This window comes from Serinus canaria, chromosome 1 (assembly GCF_022539315.1).
Source record: "Serinus canaria isolate serCan28SL12 chromosome 1, serCan2020, whole genome shotgun sequence".
Lineage (NCBI taxonomy): Eukaryota > Metazoa > Chordata > Aves > Passeriformes > Fringillidae > Serinus > Serinus canaria.
Genome location: NC_066313.1, coordinates 99,379,185 through 99,405,608, shown reverse-complemented (window position 1 = coordinate 99,405,608; position 26,424 = coordinate 99,379,185). Strand labels below are relative to the sequence as shown.

The 26,424-nt window shown below is 38.4% G+C and overlaps 1 protein-coding gene across 6 annotated transcripts in view; it reads left to right on the top strand.

The window, feature by feature from the left end:
* SH3KBP1 (SH3 domain containing kinase binding protein 1) overlaps positions 1 to 26,424 on the top strand; it is a 209,539-nt gene that overhangs the window by 89,441 nt on the left and 93,674 nt on the right. For all 6 annotated transcript variants that reach the window (XM_018913607.3, XM_050973299.1, XM_050973310.1 and 3 more), the window contains 2 exons: positions 17,017 to 17,123; positions 24,912 to 25,035. In XM_018913607.3, coding sequence (XP_018769152.1) covers positions 17,017 to 17,123; positions 24,912 to 25,035 — 231 coding nt within the window. The remainder of the gene's footprint in view (positions 1 to 17,016; positions 17,124 to 24,911; positions 25,036 to 26,424) is intronic.

Below are 26,424 nucleotides of genomic sequence, written 5' to 3'. Positions count from 1 at the left end.
TTTCTTATGCAGATGCCTTCTTGCCTGCCAATTCTATGACTTTTAATCACAGAACTGTTTTGGAGATGGATTTCGTGGCTGACACAGCTGACTTGAGCCAGAGGCCTATTTATTCACAGCTTTTAAGTTTGAGGAAGTAACTTCTCATTCATGTAGCAGGAGTAATGGAAAAGACAAGAGGAACTCAAAAGTTATTTTTAGGAAGAGATAGTGTTTATCCCAGCAAAACTAAAAACGTTGTTGAGACCTTACACACTTGAAACCTAGACAGTTGTGGTTTTGTTACTCCATAATTATTTTAATGTGAAGGAATTTCTCTTAATGCATACTCTACAGCCCTGTCAGCTTCAGTAGTCCTCCACATACATTTTTATATCTATGCAAATTGGTATTTTTCTATGTGGTGTATGAAAAAACCATGAAAAAGCTGGAAGTCAATAATGCCAGAAAAATAGTAAACCTGATGATGTGCTTTCAAATGCACAAAGAACATTTTGTACACTTTCACAAATAAAAGTAAAATTGATCAAAAGCATCAGCATAAGAGCTGACAATAGTTTTGTAGTAGACTCTATGATTCAGAAGGAGAAAGTAGTGAAGGATGTACAGATGCCATTAAAAAGGCAACTAAGTTGGGAAGGTATGAAACCAGCCTGCTTGCCTTGCCTGGCATCTGGAAAGTGTGGAAATCTCCTGTCTAAGGAAAACAGAACAAAAAATAAAAGGACAGTAAACTGGGAGGAATTGCTTGGTTCAACATGAACAGCTCCAGCACTTCGGTTAGCATGGTGCTAAGGAAAGTTAGGCAGAGTTCTGGTCCAAGTTTTGGGTGGTGGTGAAGTGCTTTGACCTGGGGAGAGAAGTAGTTTGTGTAATGCTGCTGAGGAGGGAGAAAAGACCAAGATTAAGGAAAGTTTTGGTGGCAGAGTCAGAAGGGGATCTTGCGTGCCATTGCATCCTTGGATAGAATTAGCAGAGCTGTGGAGCTGGATTCCAGGAGTTTGTTAATTTGGCAGGAAGTTTCATCCTTGCACAGATCTGAGCCGACATGAAGTCATCCCTACTCACAGTGCGTTGGCAGAAGTGGAAATGGTTGTGGCCCTAGAGGCAGAACCAAAGGGGATTGAGGTGAAGAGTCATGCAAGGATGACATGCCCAGATGTATCACAGAGTGGGGAAATCTGGGTTAGCTACTGGATGAGGGATTTGCAGCAAGGAAAGCAGCAGAGGCTTGTGACATGGAGTCCAGTACAGCTTAGGAGTTGGCATTTGGTACAGTGTATTAAGACAGGGTTATTTCTGTACAGAAGCCTTTCAGTGTCTAATTTAAAATCCATGAAAACTAGCAAAAAGCTGAAAGTACAGAGTAAGTAAACATCACTAGAAAGGTGGTTGACAATAGATCCCTTGAGAAGGAAACAGAATACTTAGTTTGTTCATCATTTGCTATTTTGAGAATTATGGAAATTAAGGGGTAGACAAGCTTTTATTATGAAGACTGCAAACCCAACCAGCACGTGCTCTGCAGTCAGGTTGTAGGAAGTTCTGTGCCAAAAACCGGGTAAACAAGTGTGAACTGACCATTTCCAGAAGCAGGCAGAGTGGTTAAAATCCAGCACATGAGTTTGTTTGAACTATGCCTTTGCTGTGTTTTGGGGCTTCCCCACCATTTGTGTTGTGAAATTCAATGCTTCATGCAACAGTGCCACACTGCTCAAGTGGTTAGTGGAAGTTAATGTTTAGAAACATAATGCAAGCTACATTATCTTTGGGACTAAAAAATATGTATTGTGGAACTGGACTACTTACTGGCAGTCTGCAGTGTAAAGGAGACAGATCTTTAGTAGCTATTTCATTATGCAGGGTATTAAATGTCTTATTAGATTTTCAGTTTTTCAGTGTAAACACTGGACCTAACACCGAGAAACTACTACTACACCAAAGGGTATTGTTTTCAATGAGCAGGCAACTGATCAGTATTCAATATAGAAAACTATGAGGATTTTATTTTCTTCCTTACTCTTCTTGTCTTTCAAATCCAAAAATGTAGTGTGGGAGACAGAACTGCTTTTGAAATAAAATTTAACTATGTCTTTGGAGAGGAAAAGATGAATTTGTCATTAAGAGATTCTTCATAAATGGTGTATATCTTCATGAAAACATAATTGTTAAGGTCCTGTAGGAAAATTATTATAAACCTCATTTCATGATATGAAGACTCTGATGTTTTCTGGATACAAATAGTGATTTGCATATGAGAGAAGAGTCCTTGAAACCATAACAGCAAAGACACTTGTCCTGTGACATTCTGGAGGTTTTTGCTACTAGGAATTTTATTCTAATTTCCTAATGGAACAAATGCTTTTTTTAAGAGCATCTGTTTATTTGCCTTATTCCCCTTGATTTTTTTGAACCCTCTGCATGACACCAGCTAAAGTTGGCAAAAAAATAGAGGAACATAATTATTCCATAATTATAGGGACACAATAGTTCTTCTAAATTGAAAGTGGAGTAGGGGAATTAGTGCTTCTAACTGAAGGAAAAGCCAGTTCTGAGACACAACAGGCAGTGGCCGAGCCACACAGGTGTGCTGGCCAGCCAGTCAGTCCCTGTGCTGCTCTGAAGCAGTCCCAGCATCTACTGTCACTTTGCCAGCTGTGCAGCCGTAGGATACAAGTGGAAGCAGGGACAAGATGGGTGGGAGCGGGCTGAGGTGATTAGAAGGCATTGGCTGCTGTGGGAGGATGGATCATTGGAGAATACAAATAGTGTTGAAGGCAATCTCCCCCCTGAGGAGTTGCAGCTGAAATAATTACCACAGAGTAGGAACAGCCCTGCCCTTAATAGGCCACAGCTATGTGCAGTAAGGATGGGTGCTATAGAAGAGTGGGTTAGCTGCTGGAGAGGAGAGTTGGAAGCTGTGTCGTGGGGAGGAAGGGTTAGGTGGTTGTGCAAGGGACAAGGAAGGGTTACTATGTGCTGTGAGGGACACTGAGCATTAGGTGGTTGTGCAAGGGACAGGAAGGAGCCAGCCAGCTGTGCAGAAGGAAGAAGTGAAAAGGAGTCAGTGTTGTGAGGAGCTGCCTGTGGGAATTCACAGAGAGATGGTGTGAAAGTTTTACAGTAAGATAATAAACTGGTGCCCTGTACGGGGATGAGTCCTGACAGGGTGCAAATCCATGGTTCTCCAAGCTTCACTAATTCTGCTGTTCATGAAAGAATTATTGGATGCCTTTGGATGTCATGTTCTTTGTAGAAAGATGAAATACCATGGAGGTGTACATAGAAGTTTCACATATTTCTAGGCAGATGAAACAATTCTTTCTTTCACTCACCTTATATCATCTTTGTCAAAATAAAATGAAGAGCAAAAATGAGCAAGTTTATCTTCCTGATTTCTCTTTGATGAGAAAAAAAAAATTGTTCTGGAGATTTTTTTGTTAAAATGATCAAGGTTTCATTTCACCTTGTATTTCAGCTACTTTAGTGGAAGTCTTACCAGTTAAGAAAGAGACAAATGAAAAGTGTTAAAGAAAGGCTGTCTGCATCTCCCTAGTGAAATGCCAATGCTCAGAGTTACAGTTCTAGTATTTGCTTTCTTATCCCAAATGGCATTTGCTGCAGATAAGATTGTAAGGGAGTTTGGTTCAGCTTGGCAAGCTGAAGGATGGGTTGCACTAACATGTGGTTTGTAAACAAGGAAAGGCATCAAATATATTAAATTGGATTTCTGTGGGTTTTCTGATGGCTCACACCTGGTTGCAGTAGTAAACTCTGCTCTTGGGATCTTTACCTGTCAAAGACTGACTCAGAGAAAGGAGAATGCCTTCAAGAAGCTTGGGAGGCTTGGTTGGATTTCAGCAATCAAGCTGCAGACAAGGAAGATTAATGACAGAGAAACAATACAGAGTCATAGGGCATAAAGATTTTAAGGAATAGCCTTAAAACAGGTGACAGCATAGCTCAGGTTGGAAGGCAGCTCTGGGAAAGGTTTGGGCTAGCTCTCTGCTCAAGCAGGGACAGCTGGAGCCAGTTGCCCAGGATCATGTTGAGATAGGTTTTAAATATCTCCAAGGACAGAGACTCCACCAACTCCCTGAGCAACCTGTGTCAGTGTTTGATCACCCACACAGTAAGGAAACCTAATCAAAAATAGCAACAACAAAAATTAAGAAAAATGTTAGCTGTATTTCATTAAGCAGAGGTCCTGGTCCAGTCCTAGTCCATCAAAATCACTACTTTGCTACTTTTCTGGCTGCTGGCCAAATAGTAATATACTGTACAGACAGGAGCTTGTAGTCTTGAATGCTCAGGGCACAAGTTGTAAGTTACTGCAGATTGAAGTCACACTGTGTCCCAGGCTCATATCTTGAAATGTAAACTTACTATTCTATGTTTACTAAAAATGGCATTGTGCCTGGAAAAAAAAGGACAAGGTAAGAAGATAGCAGGAAAGGCTGAGGGGAATATGTTGTGGATGGGGGGGGCAGCACAGGTGAAAATGTTACCAGGAGTAAATGTTACCCATAGAGTCCATTAGCCCATGCCAGAGGACTTGGAGGTCCAAGCAGTGTTGGGCACTCCTGCAGTGCCTCCCTCTCTTGCCAGTGCTCTCCTATTAGAGGAGGGTCCCAAGCACAGATGGCTCAGGTAGCTGTCCTGGGATGGCCTCAGGAATTCATTGCATCCTTTAACTTCTAACTTCAAACACAGAACCTTTTAGTGCTTTATGTGTATTTCTTTCAACACCACACAGCTCCATGCTGGACAGCACTGAAGCAATTTAATTTTCAGTTGCTTGTCTTCAAAAATTTACTTGGGTGATTGTGCTATCAGTCCTTTATTTCTCACTTTCATAGCACAGTAGTCATTTAAAACAGAGGATGCATATATATAGACCAAAGAATAGAGTGATGAGAAATATGAATATGTGCAGGGTAACTAAGAGGTAAATCCAGCCCTGGAAATAAGGGCAGGTTGCATGAGTAGAAGAAAAAAACAACACAGGCAAAATTGGAAGATAACAGTGATGTCTTTTATAAAGAAGCTGTTGCTGTATCATTTGAAATCAGCACAGAATCAGTCAGAGGAGAGAAGGCAGATGATAAATGATTCATTTGCTTTCCTCCTCCTTGAGATCCCTTTCTTTGCCAGCTTGAGTTAACAGATGTCTTAAAGATTATGAATTCACAGGAAAAGTAATGCAAGACAATGGGCAGCCAAGACAGTATTCTGATAGTCTAAATATTTTGTTCTTCATATGTTACCAGCTATTGAATCTCAAAATCTAGAAAAGCTCTTGTATTAGGGAAGGAATTTGCTCACAAACGCTTTGGTTCAATGAGGCTTTCAATGAGAAATGGTTCTTCTGTGTTTGAACTATAATATCTTTTGTTCATTGTGATCCAGCCTTTGGTTACAGGAAAGTCAGCTGGGCCTGGGGAAATGTGAAGGCTGATTTTCTGTTGTGCTCTACATCAAATAAAGTCTTCTTGTAGAACTTTGTGATCTTTGGTGAGAATGAATTTCAAAGGACAGTTATCTTTAATGGTATCAAATCTTTCAGGGTTAGTTCAGTGCAGTCTGTTTTCAGCTTCAGTACAGGACCATTTCTCTGCAGTCACTATTCACTAGGTGGGATTCTTGCATTAATATCCTAATCCCTTCAGGGATTGGGAAGTTCCACCCCCCAGGTTTGTGTTGAAGATGCCAAAGAATTCTTTAAGAATACTGAGACTTGTTACGATGAAAATTTTGCAACCCAAAACAAACATGACAGTGTATCCTTTGTGGGTTTCTACACTGAAAACACATTGCATTTACAGTAGCAGAAGCAGAATAAAATGTGAAGTAATTATTCTGACTCAAAAGAGATTATTTATATACTCCCTCTTTAGGAGAAAGGCTAGACACATTGGTGAATATCTTGTCATTTATGTGTCTCTCTGTGCTAACTGAAGTGAAAACTGGAGGACTGAGGGCTCTGAAGTGGCTGCCAATGCTGTGCACTGTGAAAGCACCAAGGGGCCTTGTTTGCAGAGCCACTCTGTGCTTGTCTGCAAGCAAATGTGCTGCCATGAAGCACAAAGTTCTGTACTGCAGTGCTGGTCTGCAGTTAGATGGACCCTCTGTCTCTGTCTTCCTCTGTTTCCACACACAGATTTGGCTTTGTTCACTAAGCTGAGTGGAGTTCAGAGGTCTTTTACATGCATACATATCCACTGCAAATTGATTTACAAGAGCATGTTTACACTCAGAGTGAAGGCCAAATGGTCATCAGATTTGCTGTCATTCCAGCTCTGGGTTAAACTTCATCTGTTGGAGAAGGATATAAAACAGTGCTGTGTTTGCTTTAGCCTGTTGCTACAGAGTCATCATCCTACCTTAGTGCACTCTTTTTAAAGTATAAATGATTTCTTTGTCTTTACAAAAGGTTGTTTAAATTGCAGTTTTAGTTCAGGCTTCATCTCTCTTACTGGGTTGTAAGATACTGAACATCTGTGAACACCACAGAATGACAAAAATAGGTAAATGGTCTAAGAGCACTTTTTACTCCAAGAAAAAAAGGAAAAAAAAGTTAAGTAATAAGTTTCTGTAAGTTTTAAAGTAAAATTTCTATAAATAAAAAAGCATGAATCATCTCAGATGCAACTACTTTATCAGATATTTTTCTTGCTTCATCATCCGTCTTGCAAGGCAAAAGATATTGAATTACACAAAGCCTTAAAAATTATTATTTCAATCTTTCCTTGCAGCATAAAGATATCAAGTATCTTTTGTGAGGTACTTGATTTAAAATTTTTGTCTGAGATGTGGAGTTAAAAACTTGCTTTGATAATTTATTCCTCTTAGGTGTTGCTTGATGCTTAAATAAACTTTTCTATATTACTGGATTTCATTACTCAATAATGTAAGCAGCACACACTTGATGAGAACAGCCAGTATTCATATTAGTTCCCAGGTGTTGGCTTTTGTAGAGATATTTAGACTGATATTAGTAGATGACTTAATATTTACAACTGTGTCAGGATATGGTGTGGCTCATAGTAGCTCTGTAAGCAAACATGCTACTGCTATTCACAACGTAGAAAATAATTCTAGCCCTGAGGACAAATATGAGCATTAGCCTGCAAGTGGAAGTTGGCTGTGGCTGCAGCTGTGCTGTGGGAATGCAGCTGAATGCAAGGCATGACTGGGAGGTGGCTGGGAAAAGTTATTTGAAATGCCTTGATCATTCAAAGGCTGCCAATGAAATCTGCATACTTCACCTGTTCCCCTTCTCCAAACAGCACCACAGATTAAACAGAAAACAATCAGAAAAAGCTGATTAATCTTTGATCTTTTCAAAGCAAGATTTTAGAGGATATTTGTACCTGAAGTAGTGATGAACAGCACATGATGAAAGGGCTGTGAAAAGTGTTGATCCCATGGTACTGTGGGAGTCACTGCCTGCTGTTTTACCTGTTAACATGTCAAATTTCAGTTGCTTTTCTGGCCAGGGGCTTTCCTGTGTCCCTTCATGTCTAGAAGCTTTCTTGAGTGAGGCTGTTTCTTGTATTCTATTGTAGCCTCAACATCTGAAGAGGGGAGTGTTGACACCACAGTGTGTACTGGGGCCTCTAGACAAGAGTGAACACCATATTGAGACATGACAGTGCTTCCAGTGACTAATGGAGCAATTATAAAGTTTGACTATTGCTTTTCATGTAACAAATATAAAAGTCTTTAAAGTCATGAATGATCAGTGGGCTGAGATTGCAGCAAGGTTTTTAGGAAAGCTTGTGTTCATAATGCTTAAATGGAAAGCATTTCTAAATGTTCTTTCAAATTGATGGAACAGAATTGTAGGCTGATTATGCATATCTCTGGCTGTATAAACAGCTGGAAAATAAGGTTAAACCTATGGCTGTTGTTATCCTACAGTCTTAATCTGTATATTGAATAATATTCATACAGAACAGGAAATATGTGGCTGGAAAAGTATGTAGTAGTTGTAAATCTTGTGGGTAATGAAGCACTAGGAGTATATTACAAAGAAATTGTGTGCATTAATTTTTTCATACCTTAGTAGTGGTTGCTTTTAGTTATGGCAAAGAAGTTACAGGAGAACATTTTCTTGGACTGACATTTTTAAGCCCTGTGATTGATACATGCATTTCTCAAACTCATTCCATCATTTTCTGCCCTCATAAATAGACTGTATCTCTATCACCCAAGTGTCCTTGTTATTCTGAATGGGTATATTTCATTATTGTAAAGACAAAAATGCATCTTTGCAGGATTTAAGGGGCTTTTTTATTCAGGCAGGAAAACAGAACAGTTAAGGAAGAAAGGAACTGGGCAAGTAGAGTGTTGTAATAGTTGTGAAAAAGAGTTTGAGTTGAGCACACTGGGCCTAATATTGGGCCACTTTGGACCAGTATCTTTTCTTGAGGTTTTAAGATGCTCCATGGTTTTGGTTTTCTGTTTATGCTGGGTTCATGTTCTTGGTTTAACATTAATGATTGCAGTCAAGGAAATCCCTTACATTCAGGGCTCTTAACCTCTGAATGTGCTTAGGAGCAGAAGATTTTGAGGAATAAAGCCTGCTTTTTTTGAGAACTAAAGCTACAAGGCAGTGATGGCAGAATTGAATGTTATACCTTTTGGCATTTTTGATTAAACACCCTCTTGACAAATTACAGCTTTTGACTGTGTTAAAATCTTTTGGAGAAAAAAAAAAGGATGAAAACCAAAAGAACTTGATTTGTTTGTGGCATCTTTTGAAAATGACACTATATTAAAAAACTAAATTGCTGGCAGCCTTCTTACCATGAGCCATCACTCTTAATATTTCATTAGTTTAGTAAAAATGAATACTTATAAATGCCATAGAGACTTGTGTAACTGATGAGAGCAACTAAAAATATACGGGAGAAATTCTGTGGCATTCAGAGTTTCTCATGACCAAAAAAGTGAAAATGCTGCAGAGCTGGCTAGATGCAGGTATTGCAAAACTCTGCCTCCTCTTTTTCTCCAACCCTGCCTGAGGTGGCTTTTCACCCCCTGCACTGTATGTGTAGGCTGACTTTTGTTTCTCTTTGTTCCATGTGTTGCTCAGTTTTGGAGGATAATGATACACATCTGATCTGCTTGATACAGAAATATTTCTCCTCCACTTGTGGAGGGAACTATCCTGTGTGGCTCCTCTGCCAATGTTAGTTTTTTGAAGTTGTGGGACAAAGAATGGTAATTTTCACTTTCATTACTGAGGTACCTTTCAGAAAACCTACCTTCTGTTCAGCCATCACAGAGCTAATGGTGCCTGAGGTGGTAGAGAGCCAGCAGCAGCAAGAATAATTGATTTATTTCAATTTATCATATTTGTTTATTGCTGTTCTGGACATGTATTCCTGAGCTCTTGTACAGCCCTCAAATTCTAAAGTATAGCATAAGATACCCTTTAAGACAGCAGGCTATTTTGGATTATAGAGTTTTCATGATGGTGGCTGAGAAATAATAACAAATCTGAGCACGAGGAGTGCAATCAAGGGCTCCTCCTGGAGCCTTTTTCTCTCAGCAGAGCTGAAGGACAGGTGGTTGTGTAACCCTGCACGCTGAGCTGCAGCGTGTCAGCAGCCCAGTGAGGAGTCCTGCCAGAGCCCTGCTCTCCACAAGGTTCTGAAATGTCATGGCTTAATTGCCATGGGAGACACATGCCTGAGTGCTGCTGCCCAAGTGACTGCTCAGGCTCTCAGTGCCCGTGTTGCAGAGTGAGACCCTTAGCCCCAGACTGCCTGAGTCATTTCCCCAGTTTACCAGGGCATCTCTTAACTTCCCAGTGTCAGCTTTCTAGAATTTAGGATTTGTCTGGGCTTGTGTTTCAAGGCAAATTTAATGTAGTTTCCTAGGCTTTAGGAGCACTGCTGAACTGGAAAGTGAAGTGTTTGCTGTTTGTGGATGTGTTACTAATTTTGTTTAATTTTGTTGCCTTTAATGGCAAAATGAACAGATTGTACAGATATTCTAGAGGAAAATAAAACCCTAGATTAAAAATCTGACTGATGTCCTTGATGCCAAATATGAAAAAGAGTTTTGGTTTTTGTGAAGCGTTGTTGATTTATTTCATGTGTTCATTTCGTAATAGCTCTCATGACTGCAGCAAGCAGAAAAGTCATTGCTGTATTTTTTGCATCTTTTCAGCATTTCTTGACACATTTGTTTAATGCATGTTGTTACCTGTTGGAATGGAAATAAAATGTTGACAATGGTGGGTTTTTTCCTCACTAAGAGAGGCTTATTTGAAACTGATCTAACAGAAGTCAGAGTAAGACCTGCAATGTAATGTCATTACAGAGAAACTGAAAATCTGTTGAAAAGCATGGATACTCTGGTATCTTAAAATTAAGTAGCACAGTTGTTAACAGTCTTTAAGAAAAAGTCATAGTTTTTAGAGGTGTTTGTGAATTTTACTCTTTAGTTAAGTTGACCAGAAGTCAGCAAGCTGCTGGTATAAAGCTAATACTTTTGGAGAGTAGCGTGTAGGAATCCATGTGGTTAATTTAAGTGCCTTTGTTATAGTGAGGAGAACATAACAAAAACTGAATATGCACTGTGGTTTTGCAATTTAGAGCTATTTTATGTCATTTACTGTATGTTTGAAGTGCTGATGTGTACAGGCAGTTTAAGCTATGTGAATTATGTGACAATAAGTAGCAAAGATGCAACAGCAACTCATGTTTGCTTTTGGTTTATTCAAATGTTTTCTCTAGAGATCAATACAAAATAGCAGCAAAGACCCAAGAAGTTGGCAACTATCTCGAAATTTAGCTAAGGGGATAAAATTTTGGGGATTCTCCCATGATAACATGATGTATATGCAATGAGAATGGCAAGAGAAAAGACCTTTTTGGGCCATTTGCAAATCTTTTGTTTCTGTTCTTGCATTTTTAAACTTGGTCTGTCATCGAAGAAAGAATATTTCAGGTTTGTATATTCCTTCTGGGTCTTTAGAAAAGCTAATTTATTGCTACAGATATCTATTGTCTGCAGTATTTCTTGAAGCTGTTTAGATGATGAAGTTTAAGAGGTACAGGTACTAGAGTTAGTATATTTGATAAACAATCACATTTTCAGTTCTGCATGTGGTTGAGTTTACTATGTAATTTAATGCTGTATTTTACACTTTCTTAAAGATAGATTACAAAGTATGTAGCCTGGATGCAAACTCCTAGGGCTCCTGTTAGTTTGGAGTTGCTTTGTCTAATTTGCTTGTGATGACTTAACTGCATTCTTGATTAAATTTCTATTCCATTTATGTGCATTTTAAAACTTTCAGATCAAGAAAGAAAAAATGTTGGCAGCGTATGGTTAAACTCTGGAAGTGTCTTTTGAGTTTATTTACAGATATTTATCTGATGTTTCCTTCTGCTTTGGGTTAGGCCTAAGTGATGATCTCAGCCTCACTAGTATTGTGGTTCTGCCTGTCACACGCACAAGCCTGGCTCCAGCTGTGGCATATGGAATTAACTTCTTAATTAATTTCTCCCAAAAGCTTTTGACCACTAGTACTACGTTTTTGCTGTAAGTTGCTTCAGTTAATTACTGCTGTTATGCAAAAGAATTATACCCATTAAAACATGCTGCTGCATGTTTTTAACAAAAGAATAAATTAATTGAACAATGAGGCTTGCTGCTATTCTGACAGTGCATATGTGTTAAAATGAGATAGTGTCAAAAAAAGGTGTCTTCCAGCCTTTCAGGTTCCTCACAGACAAATCCTGGCCATAAAATCCAGAGCAGCAGCCAGATGGCTGAAAGTTGGAAGTGTTGCTGTGGAGTCTAGCAAGAGAAAACACTCCTGGGTAACAGTAGAACATTAACACACTCAGAGTAATGCATTACTAGCAGTGATGCCATACTGCATTGTGGCTTAATTGTGCTTAGTGGAGTCCTGCAGTCTCTGTGATTTAGCTGCACATGTCAAAGCAGGGTGATTCCCAGTTCATCTGCCTGTAGGAAAACACAGCAGCTTTACATAACCCATTTGAGAGAGTACTGGAAGCACCTCAGATATTCTTTCTCCCCTCACCTCCTTCAGTTTATCTTTCTCTTCTCTGGCATATCAATGTCACAAATTCAAAAGAGACCAAAAAACCCAAATTAAACAACCCCCTCCCACAAGCACATCTTCACCCCCACTATGTATTTCCCCACCCAATATTCCCTCCCATCTTAGTTCTGTTTTCTGCTAGACAGTTCTGTTTTCTGCTACACCTCAGCAAGTGTTTTTGTCATCCATCCAAAGCCATTCACCTTTTGACAGCATGTGGATGATGACGGAGATGGAATTGACATGTCAAACCACAGGTCAGAATTACACTGCCAAAGCCCTCCAGGAAAATAAAGAAATTGGAACTTGACCATTCTGGCGCCTTCTAAAATCAGAATGATGTTTTTGCTCGTGGGTGAGGATAAGAGGATGGAGTCCTTGTACTGTGGAAGATAGTGACAGAATCCACATTAGAATTTAGTATGACTATGACTTTATCTGAAGTCTTCTAACACTATCTTCAATACACTTAAAGCAATTTAAAAAGCTAACATTTTTAATGCTGTTTGCTCTTAATTAAGTAGATTTCTCAAAAGCATCTAACTTTTGGAAGGAGGTTTGCAGTCCTACCTTCTTTCTCAACAAGTGCATTTTGATACACACAGTTGTCATGGATAACTCATATTTTGCTTCTGCTTAATGGTAGAAGGGAATTGGCTAAAACGAAAGGGGAAAACTCATTTTAGAGTGTTCCCCTTTAAATTGTCTTACACCAAGACAAAAAGTCAGTTATTTCAAAAACCAAAACTGTGATACAGTAAGCACCAAGGCTGACTGTGCAAAGCAGCTGTACCATTAAAATATATACACCTATATGTGTGTAAGTCATCTTTAGTTATGCAATAGTTGCCTTTTGTCTTTTCACACATTAAATTTAGAACTAGTTTCTGACTGAATCATATCAAAGCCCAGCTTGTCTAGCCAGGAGACACTGACTGAGCCAGTCACAGTTCCTTTACAGTCCCCCAGTTACAAATACTTTAAAGATGGAAGAATCGAAAGTCAGACTGAGACTGATGGGCAGAAAATGCCATGTGCAGGAAAATCTGAAATAGAAAACAGGAAATTTCTTCATCTTGTCATTTTTGTCCTAATAGAGCAACAGGATAGGCTACAAAGACATTAACATCTGGGAAAATTAGACTCTACAGAAACCACCATATAACCCACTCGGAGATGCACACAATTATGTAAAAGTCTGTTTCATGACAGAGGTTTTAAATAAAAAAAAAAAAAAAGGAGTAGTTTGGATTTGAGAATTCCAGTTAACTTTGAAATAGTTTACTTTCTATTTATGTTGTTTCTGCTGCTGCTGTACTTTTCAGCTAATCATGAGCTGTCAGTTTGTGCCCTTTTCTGGGTCTGATGGCAGCACGTGAGTGCCAGTGTGATGTTTTTTTTTAGTGTAGCATTGCCTCAGCTCTTGATTCTCCTTACAAAGGTAAGTACTGAGCGCCAATGAGCTGTCATTGTCCCTTCTTTGCTGCTAATGCCAGAGGAGCATTTGAATGTATGGAAATGATGCTCTCTCTTGGGTATTTACAGCTGGAGGAAGCCCCTTTGAGGTCTCCTGCTGTCAGAGGCAAACCCACCATTTTAAGGATCCGATCAAACGCCACTTAGATTACACCACAAATTAGATTTGTGCCCTCAAAGATTTGTTTGGTTATTTGTTTCAGACTTCTAAATATAAGTTAATAATTCCTTTTTCCATATGGCCTAAATTTAGACCTTTTAAAGTTAGTCAGTTCTAGCCACACCAGTAGAAAAAGGGCTGTAGAGCTTTTCATCTCATGTTCTTCTCAAGGGCACCATGCATTAGCATGCACATAAGGACCCTCAGCACCTTCTCCTTAAAACCAAAGGTATTCACTGCTGGCTCTGTTGTCTTGCATTAGATCAGAGAGAAGAACTAATTGGTACATAGGATCAACTAACTGGTACATAGATTCTGTGTCTCTTGGTGGCTAGCTGCCCCTCACTTGGGTATTTCTTTTAAGAAAGATTTGGAAGGAGAGGGGAGGGCAGTGAGACAACCAGGAGACTAATGGAGATAAATGCAGACTTTCACTAGATTTTGTATACAGTAGTAAAATAACTTTATGGATTGGGAATACAGCTGTGTTATTAACATCCAGAATTGTGTTTATTTCTTACCCTCAAAAATATTCTCCAAAGAGTCACACAATATTTATTATTAAATAGCATGACAACTGCCATCTGTCACATCAGGAAACATCAGCATATCAGTTGCTACTTGATGTTAGAAATCATAGTGGGAATGCTATTTTTAGGGAAATAGCCAGCCTCTCTTGCACAATGAAAGAAGCCCTCAGTATAGAAGATGTTTATTACATTTTGGTTATTTGGAATGCAGCTGTGTAAAGTTGTCAGTTTAGGACCATTTTAGTTTAGATGGTGAAAAATGAGAAGGCAATTTAAGTGGGGAAAAGAGCCAATTTGAGTTGAGTTACACTGGATTAAGGTATTCATTTTAACATTCAAAAAGCTGCCACTCATGCAGGATTGCAGTGGCTGTGAAAAATATTATCAGAAAGCTAAAATCAGTGGATTGCTTTCTACCTTCTTTTTTAGTTTCAATTACTAGGTTAGGGAAAAAAGTCTAACTTTTTTATCACTATTCACTCTAGAGCAGGATTATCAAGAGATGTTGCAGAACAAAAAGTAGACTCACCATATATTCTATTTCTGTAATTTAATTTCAGATAAGGACCATGCTTGGAATGTGTTTACACTTTCAACTTTGGTGTACATTGAGCATGTTTAACAGTCAAGAGAAATAGCATAAGAGAAAGTACATTTACTTGTATAGAGTGCCTGTATATATTTGTGTGGATACATGCATATAAATTGTATGAAATAACATGGTTTATACAATGCACACCTCCTAGAGAAGAGAGAATTGTCAGGGAATTCTGTGTTTTGAATAAATTTTCTCTTCCTGCCTTCTGCTCCTCTACCACATTCCAACACAGGCATGATTTGTATCAGCAAGTTGTACTTCAGCTAACAGAAGCTAAGCAGCCAGCTTAGCAACTTAATTTAGTGAAACTCTCTCATCTCATATAACTATAATTACATGTAAGCCAGCAGATCTGGCAAGTGAACCTCTGGAATGGAGTATTTTCACTTATCTCTCTTGAAACTCTCATGGCAGAAGTGTCAAGTTAGGGGTCTTACTCAAAGCTATGGATTCACAGCCTGGACATCCAAGCTAGAAGAGAAAGATTGCTGTTAACATATTTTCCAGTGTCTGACAGATTATCAAAATGAGCCTGTCTTAACCTTACTAACTCAGCTGCAATGGTTTTCCTTCTATTTTCTTTAAGCTAACGTTAGTGCACCTTACCAATACACGTGTGTACAGACATACACAAAGAGATACACCTGCATGGTATATAAATGTGAGCTCCTGCCTGGTGCAGTAGGACTATCTCTGTGACTGCCCCACCTCCCTGGGGCCTTGGCATTACAGGTGTGAGGCTCTGCAAGTGGAACTGCACAATGGTGACTGTGGTGCATCTGCCTTGGAAATCTCATCAAGGCGATGTCAGCCTCTGCCCTTTGTTGAAACTGCTACCATAAAAAAAAAAAAAAAGGCAGGTCACCATTGTGGAAGACTGTCTTCTGGAGGGAACAGAGATCCTGATATGCCAACAGGACCCGTTTCTTTGGGAACTCAGCAGTCTCCCTGGGGCCAGGGTTGAAGGTGTGGATGGAAAGGTTCCTACCCTGGTACAGCCCTCAGGTTATTGTCCATTATTGATTTCTCAGGTAGGCAGTGATAAAGTTGCAGCTAGCAGATTGAGGGCAATTGGGAGGTTGATTATTCAGGGCCTGGAGACACGTGCTTAAGGGTTCAGGAGCACAAGCAGTATTTGTAGTATTCTTCTCTGTCCCTCCCAGTGACAGGGAATGAGGATGCAAGAAGACACATGAGCCAGCAGATCAATACCTTGCTCTGAGCCCTTCCCCACAAGAAAGACACTGAGGTGCTGGAGTGTGTCCAGAGAAGGGAACAGAGCTGGTGAAGGGTCTGGAGCATGAGTCCAATGAGGAACAGCTGAGGGACCTGGGGCTGATTAGCCTGGAGAAAAGGAGTCTGAGGAGGGACTTCACCACTCTCTATAATCACCTGAAAGGTGTTTGTAGTGAGGTAGGAGTTGGGCTATTCTCCCAAGTGACAGGATGAGAGAAAATGGCCTCAAGTTGTGCCAAGGGACATTTAGATATTAGATATTAGGAAACATATTGGATATTTGGATATTAGGAAAAATCCTTCACAGAAAGTGTTGTCAATCATTGGAGCAGGTTGCCCAGGGAAGTGGTGTAGTCACCATTCCTGGAGGTATTTAGAAGACACACAGGTGAGGAGTTTAGGGATGTGGTTTAGTGGTGCACTTCAGAGTGCTCTGTTAGCAGTTGAACTACACAGTCTTAAAGGTCTTTCCCAACCTAACTCAATTCTATGATTCTGTGAAAAAAATATAAAGAATGGTTAATGAGTTATTTGTACACCTCTGAAAGAGTTGTAGACAAAAAGATACAGCTGATACCTTATTTTCTTATAAGCTTTGGATCCCTTCCCCATCCCTCTGGTTTCTGGATTTGCCTACACCATGTGTACAGAACATAAGCCTAGAAGAGAAATTTTAGGGAATACAGCTGGAAAGATCCATTGGGTGAAGTTTGTCCATCCTGTCATTAGGAAGCACAATTATTTAAATTTTGGCTCTTTTTTGTAAGGTAAATCTAGGCAGATAGACGAAGTATCACAAACATTCACATTCTGATAACAATGCTTGAAGAATAATTTTTCACCTTTAGTAACTTTCCCTGGCTTTTCTTTGGCATGGAATTTAATTTTCATTTTATGATTTCCCTATTTCCTTCATTTCCCTCAGGAGAGAGAAGCAGAAGAAGAAGATGTCAGGTGGCTTTCAGTTACATGCCTCAAAATGAAGATGAATTGGAATTAAAAGTTGGCGACATCATTGAAGTTGTGGGAGAGGTGAGCACATCTTTAATTGGATATTCATACATGCATTTCTGACATGTCTTCTGCATGCTAAGCTCCTCAGTGTATAACTTAAACCAGACAATTTTCTTCTCTGCTATGCTGACCTGTCTGGTTTGGGTTACTGTTGGGGATTAGGGGATGTTGGTTTTTTTCTTATGGATTTTGTGTCTTTTTTTTTTCTCCTGTAGCATTTCTGCTGGTTTTACATCAGTTGACATTTCAGAGTTCAGTTCAGGGAAAGAGCTCCAAATTTTTGCCACAGAGAAGAACCAAAGATTAAAGCAGAAGAAACTTTTCACAGTTTGAGTCAGCCAGCCACAGGGAAAAATTACCTATGCAAAGTTAGACACATTTCAGGAATTTACTTGAATCTCCACTGGAGTTCACCTTTTGTCATCTTTGGCAGCAAATTTTAAGAATTTCATTTTGGTCTTAATCAGTTTAAAAAAGAACTAAAACCAAATAAAAACCCCCAACAAAATATTTTGAGACTCAAGAGCCTCTTATTTTGGTTAGAACTGGATGTGAAAAATTAATTACATGAGCTAGGAAAAAATTATGCAGGCTTGCAGAGAGGGACAGAGATTTTCCTTACATGGGTGACTCTGGCTGCAGGGTCAAGAAATGGTGTTTGCTCCCAATACCTTCAGTGTTCCATTAGCAATTCTACAAACATCTTCTTGATAGCATGAAGGACCCATGTTAAAATGATAACATGCGTCCTTTAAGCAGAATGCATTTAAACTCATTATTCTACTTAGCTTTAAAAGGAAGACCCTAGTCTGCTCAGGCAGCCAACATAACGTGTATTGCAGTTTGTATCATTTATTTGTAAGATTTTTTTCTCTGCCATAACTCAGCAGTCAGTAATTAAACATTCATTTTCTTGTCTAGGATATACAGTTAATTTACTTTTTCCTGCCTCTGTCACTTAAGCAATCAGTTTGAAAAGAATATAAATTCTGCTGTAATCTATATCGTATCCAGCATTTTCTTATAAGAGATTAAATTCTCACATCTGAATGTAAGAAGCTTAGTGATCACTGGTTTTGCTCTAACCTATCTGTGCACACCAGCTCTGCACATCATTCTTCCCCTGGAATCAGACATGATGTGTCACTTAACCAACCTTATTCTGTCTGTGAGCAGTTTTGTAATGGGGGAATTCAAGGCTATAAGAGCATATTTTGAACATATTGTAAACTCCATATCATAATGAGTTTCATGACATCACATGCTGTTTTCATTGGGCAATTTGAGGTATATTTCACCTCACATGGCCCTGCAAATACTACTTGAAAGTTTAAAGTCTGTGTCTTTTAAGAGTAAATTGATGAAATAAAACCTTTTCCTAGTATCCAGCCAACAAATTAACTCTACTGAATGAATTATATGATTAAATAATTTAGATGACACACTAGGCATCTCTTATGGAATGTATCTCATCTCTTTTTAAATTTGAAAAACTTAATTATACATGCCTGATTTATTTATATCCAAAAGAGACTGAAAATATCAGCATTAAAATTTGAAAATGTAGAACTATAAAAGTGAAACATTCCATATACTTGCATGTGTGTACTATAGTTAAGGGCATGTTTTTTGAAACCCATTTGGGTTTCTCTTTTGGGTGAAAGTAGATTAGCTGGCAGAACAGGGAAAATAGGATATTCAATAGAAGTTCTCAGTGCTTCAGGAAGTATTGTTGTGAGACTTTTATTTTCCATTATGGTTGATGCTAAAGAGTTGATGTTGAACTTGTTGTAACTTCCTCTTCTGCTGTTATCTTAACAGTATTAATTCCTCGAAAAAGTAGAGTAGAATGTGTCCTTTGAAACAGGAACTTCGTTTGATGCAGAAAGTTGCACCAATGAATGTGCTGATGTAATTGTTAACCCTTCTGCTTTTAAGCAGGGCTGAATAAAAAGTCATTGCATTGAAATAGAATTCATAGTGGTTTTGTCATTATGCAATGCTTCTTATTTCAAAGGATAAATATTTGAGGTGAGCGACTTATTGTTTAAAAAATATGTTTTCCTCAGTTGTGAAAATTGAGGGTTTTTTTTTCAAGGGCCAAAATCATGTTCTGTTATGGCAGAAAACTCCCCCAAAGAGCCAGAAGAAGCCTTTCCACATAGGTTACAATTTGAGATAATTCTTGTAAAATACAGATTTTGTTTGTAATTACTTAGGATTAAAAACTGGATGATATCTTCCACATTATTTAGAGCAGTTCAGTGTAATTAGAACATTAATGGTAATTCACTTTCCATTTCCAGTTGTTCTTTTCTCTTATCCTATCTTTTTATTCATGAATAGGTCTCAGATTCCCACAGTTAGGTTTTTTTTCTATCTTCCTAAGAAAGTTGTACCAGTTGAATTCATTGGTTTAATTGACTTGGATTAATATTTTAAAATCTCCATGGAATTCTGTTTAGTTGAAAATAAATCAATTCCTAACTGATTTACAGCAAATAAAACTGGTATTATTTAGGTCAAAATATCATCTATATATCTTCATGCAGTTTTTGAGAAAAAACCCCAACATGTTAAAATGTTGCTTCTGGTTGAACAATTCATTAAGCTTTTCCTTTTACAAAGAAAAGCTAATTGGACTTCATTATTAAAGAAATGTGCTCTGGTCCTCCTTAAGATCACTGCCTCTAGCACAGGGTTGACAGAAGGGAACACAAGTCTCAGATGCTTCCAACAATGCCCAAGTGTTTTTTCCCAGATTCCCAGGGAAAATAGGTTACACTGACATCACATGGGGATGTGCTGAGGATGAGGATGTCTTTCCTTCTCCCACCTCTCCATATGTAATAGCATCCAAAACTACCCAGATCCTTCTTCCTGCTGCCAACAGATAGGATAAGAGGTTTTGAAAGGGTTTTGTGCTTGTAGTAGTGGTAGGTTAAATGGAAATTCCTGTTGTGGCAGAAGTGATTTGGGGCTGTAGAGTGGATTGAAAAAACAGCAAGTGTGAGTTTGAACTTGGCAGCAGATGGATATCCTTAGAGGCTGTGTGTGTTCAGAATTCACAGCTCCTTCCTACTTGTCCTAAGTAGTTAGAAATTAATTGTAATGAGATCGAACATTCAACACACTAGATGAAATGCTTGTCATTAAAATAGGTTTCCATAGCTACAGAGACACTGATACCCATGAGATGTTGTTTAACAGACTTAAATTAAAAGTACATTTAAAACTAACAAGAGAAGCATTTCCATCATTGTTTATGTTCACGTTTATTGTGTGATTGATAGCTTTTTGCTTGTCATTTTCCTACCTCATTAGCTCTAACTCTAATTACAGTTGTTCCAAAATACAGCTGTAACTAATTGTCTTATTAAATGCAGATATCTGAATTCCAATTATGTTTCACCCTTACACGTTCATGGGATGCCAGATGATAAACCTGTAGCATGAGAGTAAGGACGTTTGGCAGGTCATTGAGGAGTTCTGGGGGCTGATGGCATTTGGGATCACTCTGTCACTGTGCTGCTAAGTACCTTTGGGCCTCCTCCTGCTAGGACAGCTTTTTGGCAATGTGTAGTGCATGGAGTGAAGCTCACAAGTCTCTGACTGAGACCCTCTGTAATAACACTGAGCTTATTCTTTGACTTTTAGGTAACATTGCCATATATTGCATGATCAAATCCTGTCAGTAACTATTTTGAAGTTAGTTATAAAAATGCAAACTGAATTTTGTCAAATCTGTTGCCTCTTATTTGCAAGATTAGTGGAGGGGTGTTTTTTGTTCTTGTTATCAAAGTGATGCAACCCATGTCCAAGAACAAGATAAACTGGGGATTGGGCTGGACTTTTCTTACAGTGACATTTTTTGGCATCTGTAGAGTTGAAAGGGGAATAAATATTTAACTGTAGTGAGGGGATGGTCTGTGCCACAAATACAGAGTTGTATAAATTGCAAGAAAACAGCTGGGAATGAATGCTGGGGTTTTACATCCCTCAGCTACTTTTCTCTGGAATGCTGTGCCAGTTATTCCAGATTCTCTTCTAACAGGTTGTTCACGAGGATTTCTATGCCTACTTCTCATTTGGTTAGTTCATGTGGTAGGGGACTTTTTTTGGGGAAATAGGGGTGCAAGTACTGCTGAGTCCATATAAGGCCATCCAAGTTCTACATGATTGCTTTCACAGTTCCTTAATTTCTTGTTTAGAAGATGATATTAAAAAACCCCAACAAAAACCCAAACCACAAAACCCCAACAAAAACCCAAACCACAAAATCAAACACTCAAAAATTCCCAAAGCATATTTTGACACTTTAAAATAAAAAACCCTGAAGCTGAAAAGATTCCCTACTACAAAGTACTTGTGCATTTTTATTTTTTATCTTCTGCACCTGAGTTATCAGTTTCCAGGTATATTCTGTTGTACCAGGATCCCAGGGGATGGCTGACACCTCAGGGGCATGGCTCTCTCTGAATGCACTCCCAGAATAAGCCATCAAGTGGCACTGTAGGCACCATCTTCTCTTGAGGTCTTGCTTCCAAAATTTGTTTTCCCATTGGCAGTGGATGTGATTTGTTTATTTTGCCTCTTGGGAATCTATGTTTTTAATTTTCATTCAACATGTGATTGCTTTTGTCCTTTAAGCTTGATGTTTTCCATTAGAATTTATAAACTAAGGGAGCTTTTTTCCTTTGCTTTCTGTGCTCTAGTTCTCTCAAAGCAAAAGAAAATCTGTTGACCTTGAGCTGCTCTCTCTCCTGTTGTCTGCTTCTGGCATTGCTTTTATTCCTGGGACTGTGTTTTAATTTCAACAGCTCAGAAAGACTCTGTTATGATCCAGGGAGACTTTCTTCCTTTTGAAACCTTTCCTGACTCTGAGCTTCTCTCATTTGCCTTAGCTAAGCTGCAGGTTGTAGAACATCTTGTGGAACAGGCCAATAGAGGAATTTATTGGGAATACACTTTGGGTCAGTGATTCCAAAGAGTTGAACATTTTAATCATTTAACAGCTTTAGCCTATTAATTATATAGCAAGGTGTGAGCAAGCAGCTGTGGCAGTCCTGGATGTCCTGGCAAGCAGCTGCTGGTAGAACTTCTTTTCCAGCATAGGGACATGGACTGCCAAATGAAGCCCTCCTCTTTGCAGATTGGTTCAGCACGTGAATGCTGGGCATAAATCAGGACATAAATGTATAAATTCTGAAAGCATTTTGTTTTAATAGCGTGGTAACAAATTTTATTGAGTTCATGCCTCCAGATGGATTACCCCCCATGAATAATGGATTTTTCATTTGTGAGGTTATATTGGCTGTCAATTATTGCAACTTTTCAAACCATATGGTAATGGAATGCCCCAGTTTGGGATAACTAAATCCTGGAGGTATTTTAGTGTCTTATATTGTATGGGTTCATCTCTAGCTGCTGTGATTTGAGGCTTAAGCACATGTAGCAAGTTTAATGTTTAAAGTACTTAAAGCTTTTGATACTTTTGATGAAAATTTCCTAATAAACCTTTGGGAGGTCCAGTTTGACCTCAATCTCTAATGTCTTGCTAACATGATTCTGCATTTTCCTTGTGGAAGAAACCCCTGGGTTTTGCTTTAGATTTTTTTTTTTCTGAATTTGTAGAATTATTGAATACAACATGGTATTTTCAGACACTTAATTCTTCAGTCAGCTGAAAAACTTAAAATGAGTTAATGAATGATCTAAGCATATTCATGTGTAGTTCAGATGTAGCTTTTAAAAATCTTTATATATATATGTATTTTGATAATATAGATAGAGATCCATCGAGGATCACATCACATAGAGTGCTAATTTTAACTGTAAGAAAACTCTGAAGTAAGAAAGTAATAGTAAGAAAGTAGAAGTAAGAAAAGTCTGGAAGAAATAAGCAAGCAAAAATTACTTGAGGAAGAGATGGAACTGAATGATGTTGGTCACATTGTTTGTCAAGTATTCTCAGCATCTTACAGAGCAGGGATCTTGGGAACTGTGTAAATCCTCTGATTAATCTTCTGGTCAATCAGCTAATGCAGTTACAGTTTCATATTTAACTCTGATCAATATAGCCACATGGGAATATTGCATTAGAAAAATTGAAAAATATTTTGTAGCTCAAAAAATCTTGGCCATTGTGTGTATTTTCTATATAACAATATGTTTTAATATGGAATATAACATTTATATCAAATGGTCTTTTGAGATATAATTTGTAGAATCTGAGTGCTGTGTATCATGCAGTTTCAGTTTTCCATATTGCTTTTTATTAGTCTGCAGAGAAGAAAGCAAATATTACCTTTTAGAGATTCTGATACTGTGAAGGGAAAAACCTCCACCTCACTGGAGTGATTGAGTGATATTGTATGCATTCTGGCTTCTCAAGTAGCACAGGATAGTAAGAAGAGCAGGATAATTCCCAGAGATGTGCTGGAGCTCACCAGTACTCCTGAGGCATTGAAGGAGGGGAAGCTTTGTCAGGGACAGGTACTGAGATTAAATGAAAGTCTGATCTGAACCACTTTCAAATTAAAAAAAAAAATTCAACTTGTGAGATCAAGAAATGTTTTTTTTTTTACTAAAATGTGTCATGTAGCTAAATTGTGAAAAATTGACATATTCCTCTATATTTTGAGGAAATATTTGGTTGTATTATTAAGAGATTGTTTTTTTTCCTAAGGACTCAAGTTTTTCACAGATAAGTGAAAAGACTTTTCACAGACTTTTTTCTTTGATAATTAGCTAGCTTCATTTAAAGTGTGGGGTTGTTTTTTTAACAGTAAAGTTAACTTTCTCTTTTTAAAACTGGGGTGAAGGTAGGCAGGAAAGATATGAGTCAACCATTATTGGAGACTGATGTGTCACAGACCTACTCTGTCCTCTGCTGTCATATTTTTAGTGAAGGGACAGTGTCTGACAGATGAAAAACATTTATCTATCAAGAATGTGTTTAGCTGATGCATATAATCAGTCATTTCTTGCAGTGCCATTATAACATAAAGGCATTTCTAAGGGCTGTCATTTCACTGCCTGACACCACCATTCAGTCCTGAATGGGTTATAGTGGAGGGAGTTTGCAATTTTAAAGTGATATTTTCTCTTGGGTTTTGGCTAGGTAGTGTCCTTCCTCCTCCTGACACTATCATCATTATTATTATTATGTATTTCAGTACCTCTTCGTAAATCTCGAGTCAAATTTGCATTAGTACTGTTCTTTGTTTTCCACAGGTTTCTTACATTTACACATGAATGATGTAGCAGCATTCTGAATTTCTAAAATACAAAATTTCTGATTTTGATGGGGAAGGCAAGAATGTTTTCATTCTTTTAAGATATCTAAATTAGATTCCCTAAGTAGCCCTTCGTAGGTGTTTTTCTTTCACCATTAATTATTTAGGGAATTCAAACAGAATCAGCAAATCACATCCACTAAGATGGTCTTGAATAGCCATACAGTGTGCACTGAAAATTTACTGATTGAATGGATATCCATAAAAATTGAAATGTAGAGACACTGTGTGCTCTCTAGTTGCTCTTTTATCCTTTTATTTAATGCTCATCTGTGCTTCTGACTGCTGTCAGCACTGCTGACATTTACAGATGGGTTCATGCATCTCTCTTGTTTTCACTTATGAAGAAAAAAAGAGAGGTGTTCTGGCTTGGAGCCCGTGCCATGTGCTCCTTATACCTGAAATTAATTAATATAAACTATTCATGACTGTCATTTATTGAATGTATATAATGGTACTCAGTAAAGTGTTGCTCATGTAAAAACCCCCTTTTTTTGTCTTGGTGCAGGTGGAAGAAGGCTGGTGGGAAGGCATACTTAATGGAAAGACTGGCATGTTTCCTTCCAACTTCATAAAGGAACTCTCTGATTCTGATGATGTTGGAATAGCACAGGAGGAGCAAGTAAAGTCAAGTAAGGAACAATTTATTATTGATGTACCGTATGTGTGTTTGTGTCTTTAGCTCATAACACATTGATAGGATTGCACATTCTTATCTCTTGCTTGGAAGTGTTTTTGAATGTCATGTTCTTAATTCATGCTGAAAGGGTTAGAAGATGATGATTTATGTATACCTGCAGTGCTACCTGAGTTGCAGCACTGTCTGCTCTCTGAGCTGTGTAAGACTTGCTGAGCCACTACAGATGGAGAGAAGAGAGAAGGCAATGATGATGGCTGCATTTGTATTTCAGAATTAGTCACGAGGGAATTTTTTGTCTTTTGAGGTGGAAAGTACAAAGTGGCTTATTTCAAGTGGAGGGATTAAAGTGCCATGCTTTCTATAACAACTCCAACAGATGAAGGATTCATAATTACTGGTGTGGGACATGCAGCACTTTTTCCCTCCAGGTGCTGAGCATGTTTCTATCACCTCCGACACCCACTGCCCCAGCAGCCAAAGGGAAAAGGGCCAGAAGTGGGACATGGACTTTGTTCTCTCATTTACAGTGGGCCAGTACTGCTGCAGGTGAAAAGCATGTTTGGTAACTAAGTTTGCAATAGTATAAGCATGGGAGTGGGTTGTCCTATTTATAACTTCTCGTGGAGAATAACCTGAACCAAAAGTGTGCTGTTACATTAAATGGAAAGCTGTTTGTCCTCATGTTTTTTATGTTCTTCAAGCAGCTATTACTTTTTTTTTCTCTAATTCAGTGATCAAATCTGAATTTTCAGAGACAAAAAAAAAAGTCAGTTCTATTTGCATATTTCAGGTTAATTCCACAATACTTGCCAAGCTCTTCCTATTTTTAGCACTGCAGATGTTCATTGCTATGTAGCATTCTCCTGAGATCTCTGAATAAACAGAAGTCAAAGGACTACCAAGACCTTTGTAAGCTGATTTCAGCTGAAATTTGCCAAAACCTTTATATTTACTCTGTCAATAAAAGGTAGAAAATTATAACACTATTTTCTTTTTTCCTTATTTTTTCACAAATTTGTCACCCTTATTCCATACCACAAAAATAAGATCCTGAAAGCCCTAACATGTGCAATGATGAACATATTTTATCTTTTTTTGTAGTGGAGTACATTTTCATGTGTGAATGTGTACTGGTGACCTTGTCTTGTGGTCAGTGCTGTTCAAGATAATTAAATGTAACAATCCTTCAGACTGGAATTAACGTATTTCAGCGAGGGAGAGGGAGTAAGGTCACTATGTGAAGGTGCATGTTTCAGTGAGATTGCAAACTGCTTTCTATAATCTGTATATGCTCTCATGAATTATGTTAGTTATAAACACAGTGAGTCTTGGAAGAACTAATTGTGTAGAGCAGTTTCAGCTCTGGAGTGTGTAGTGTTTG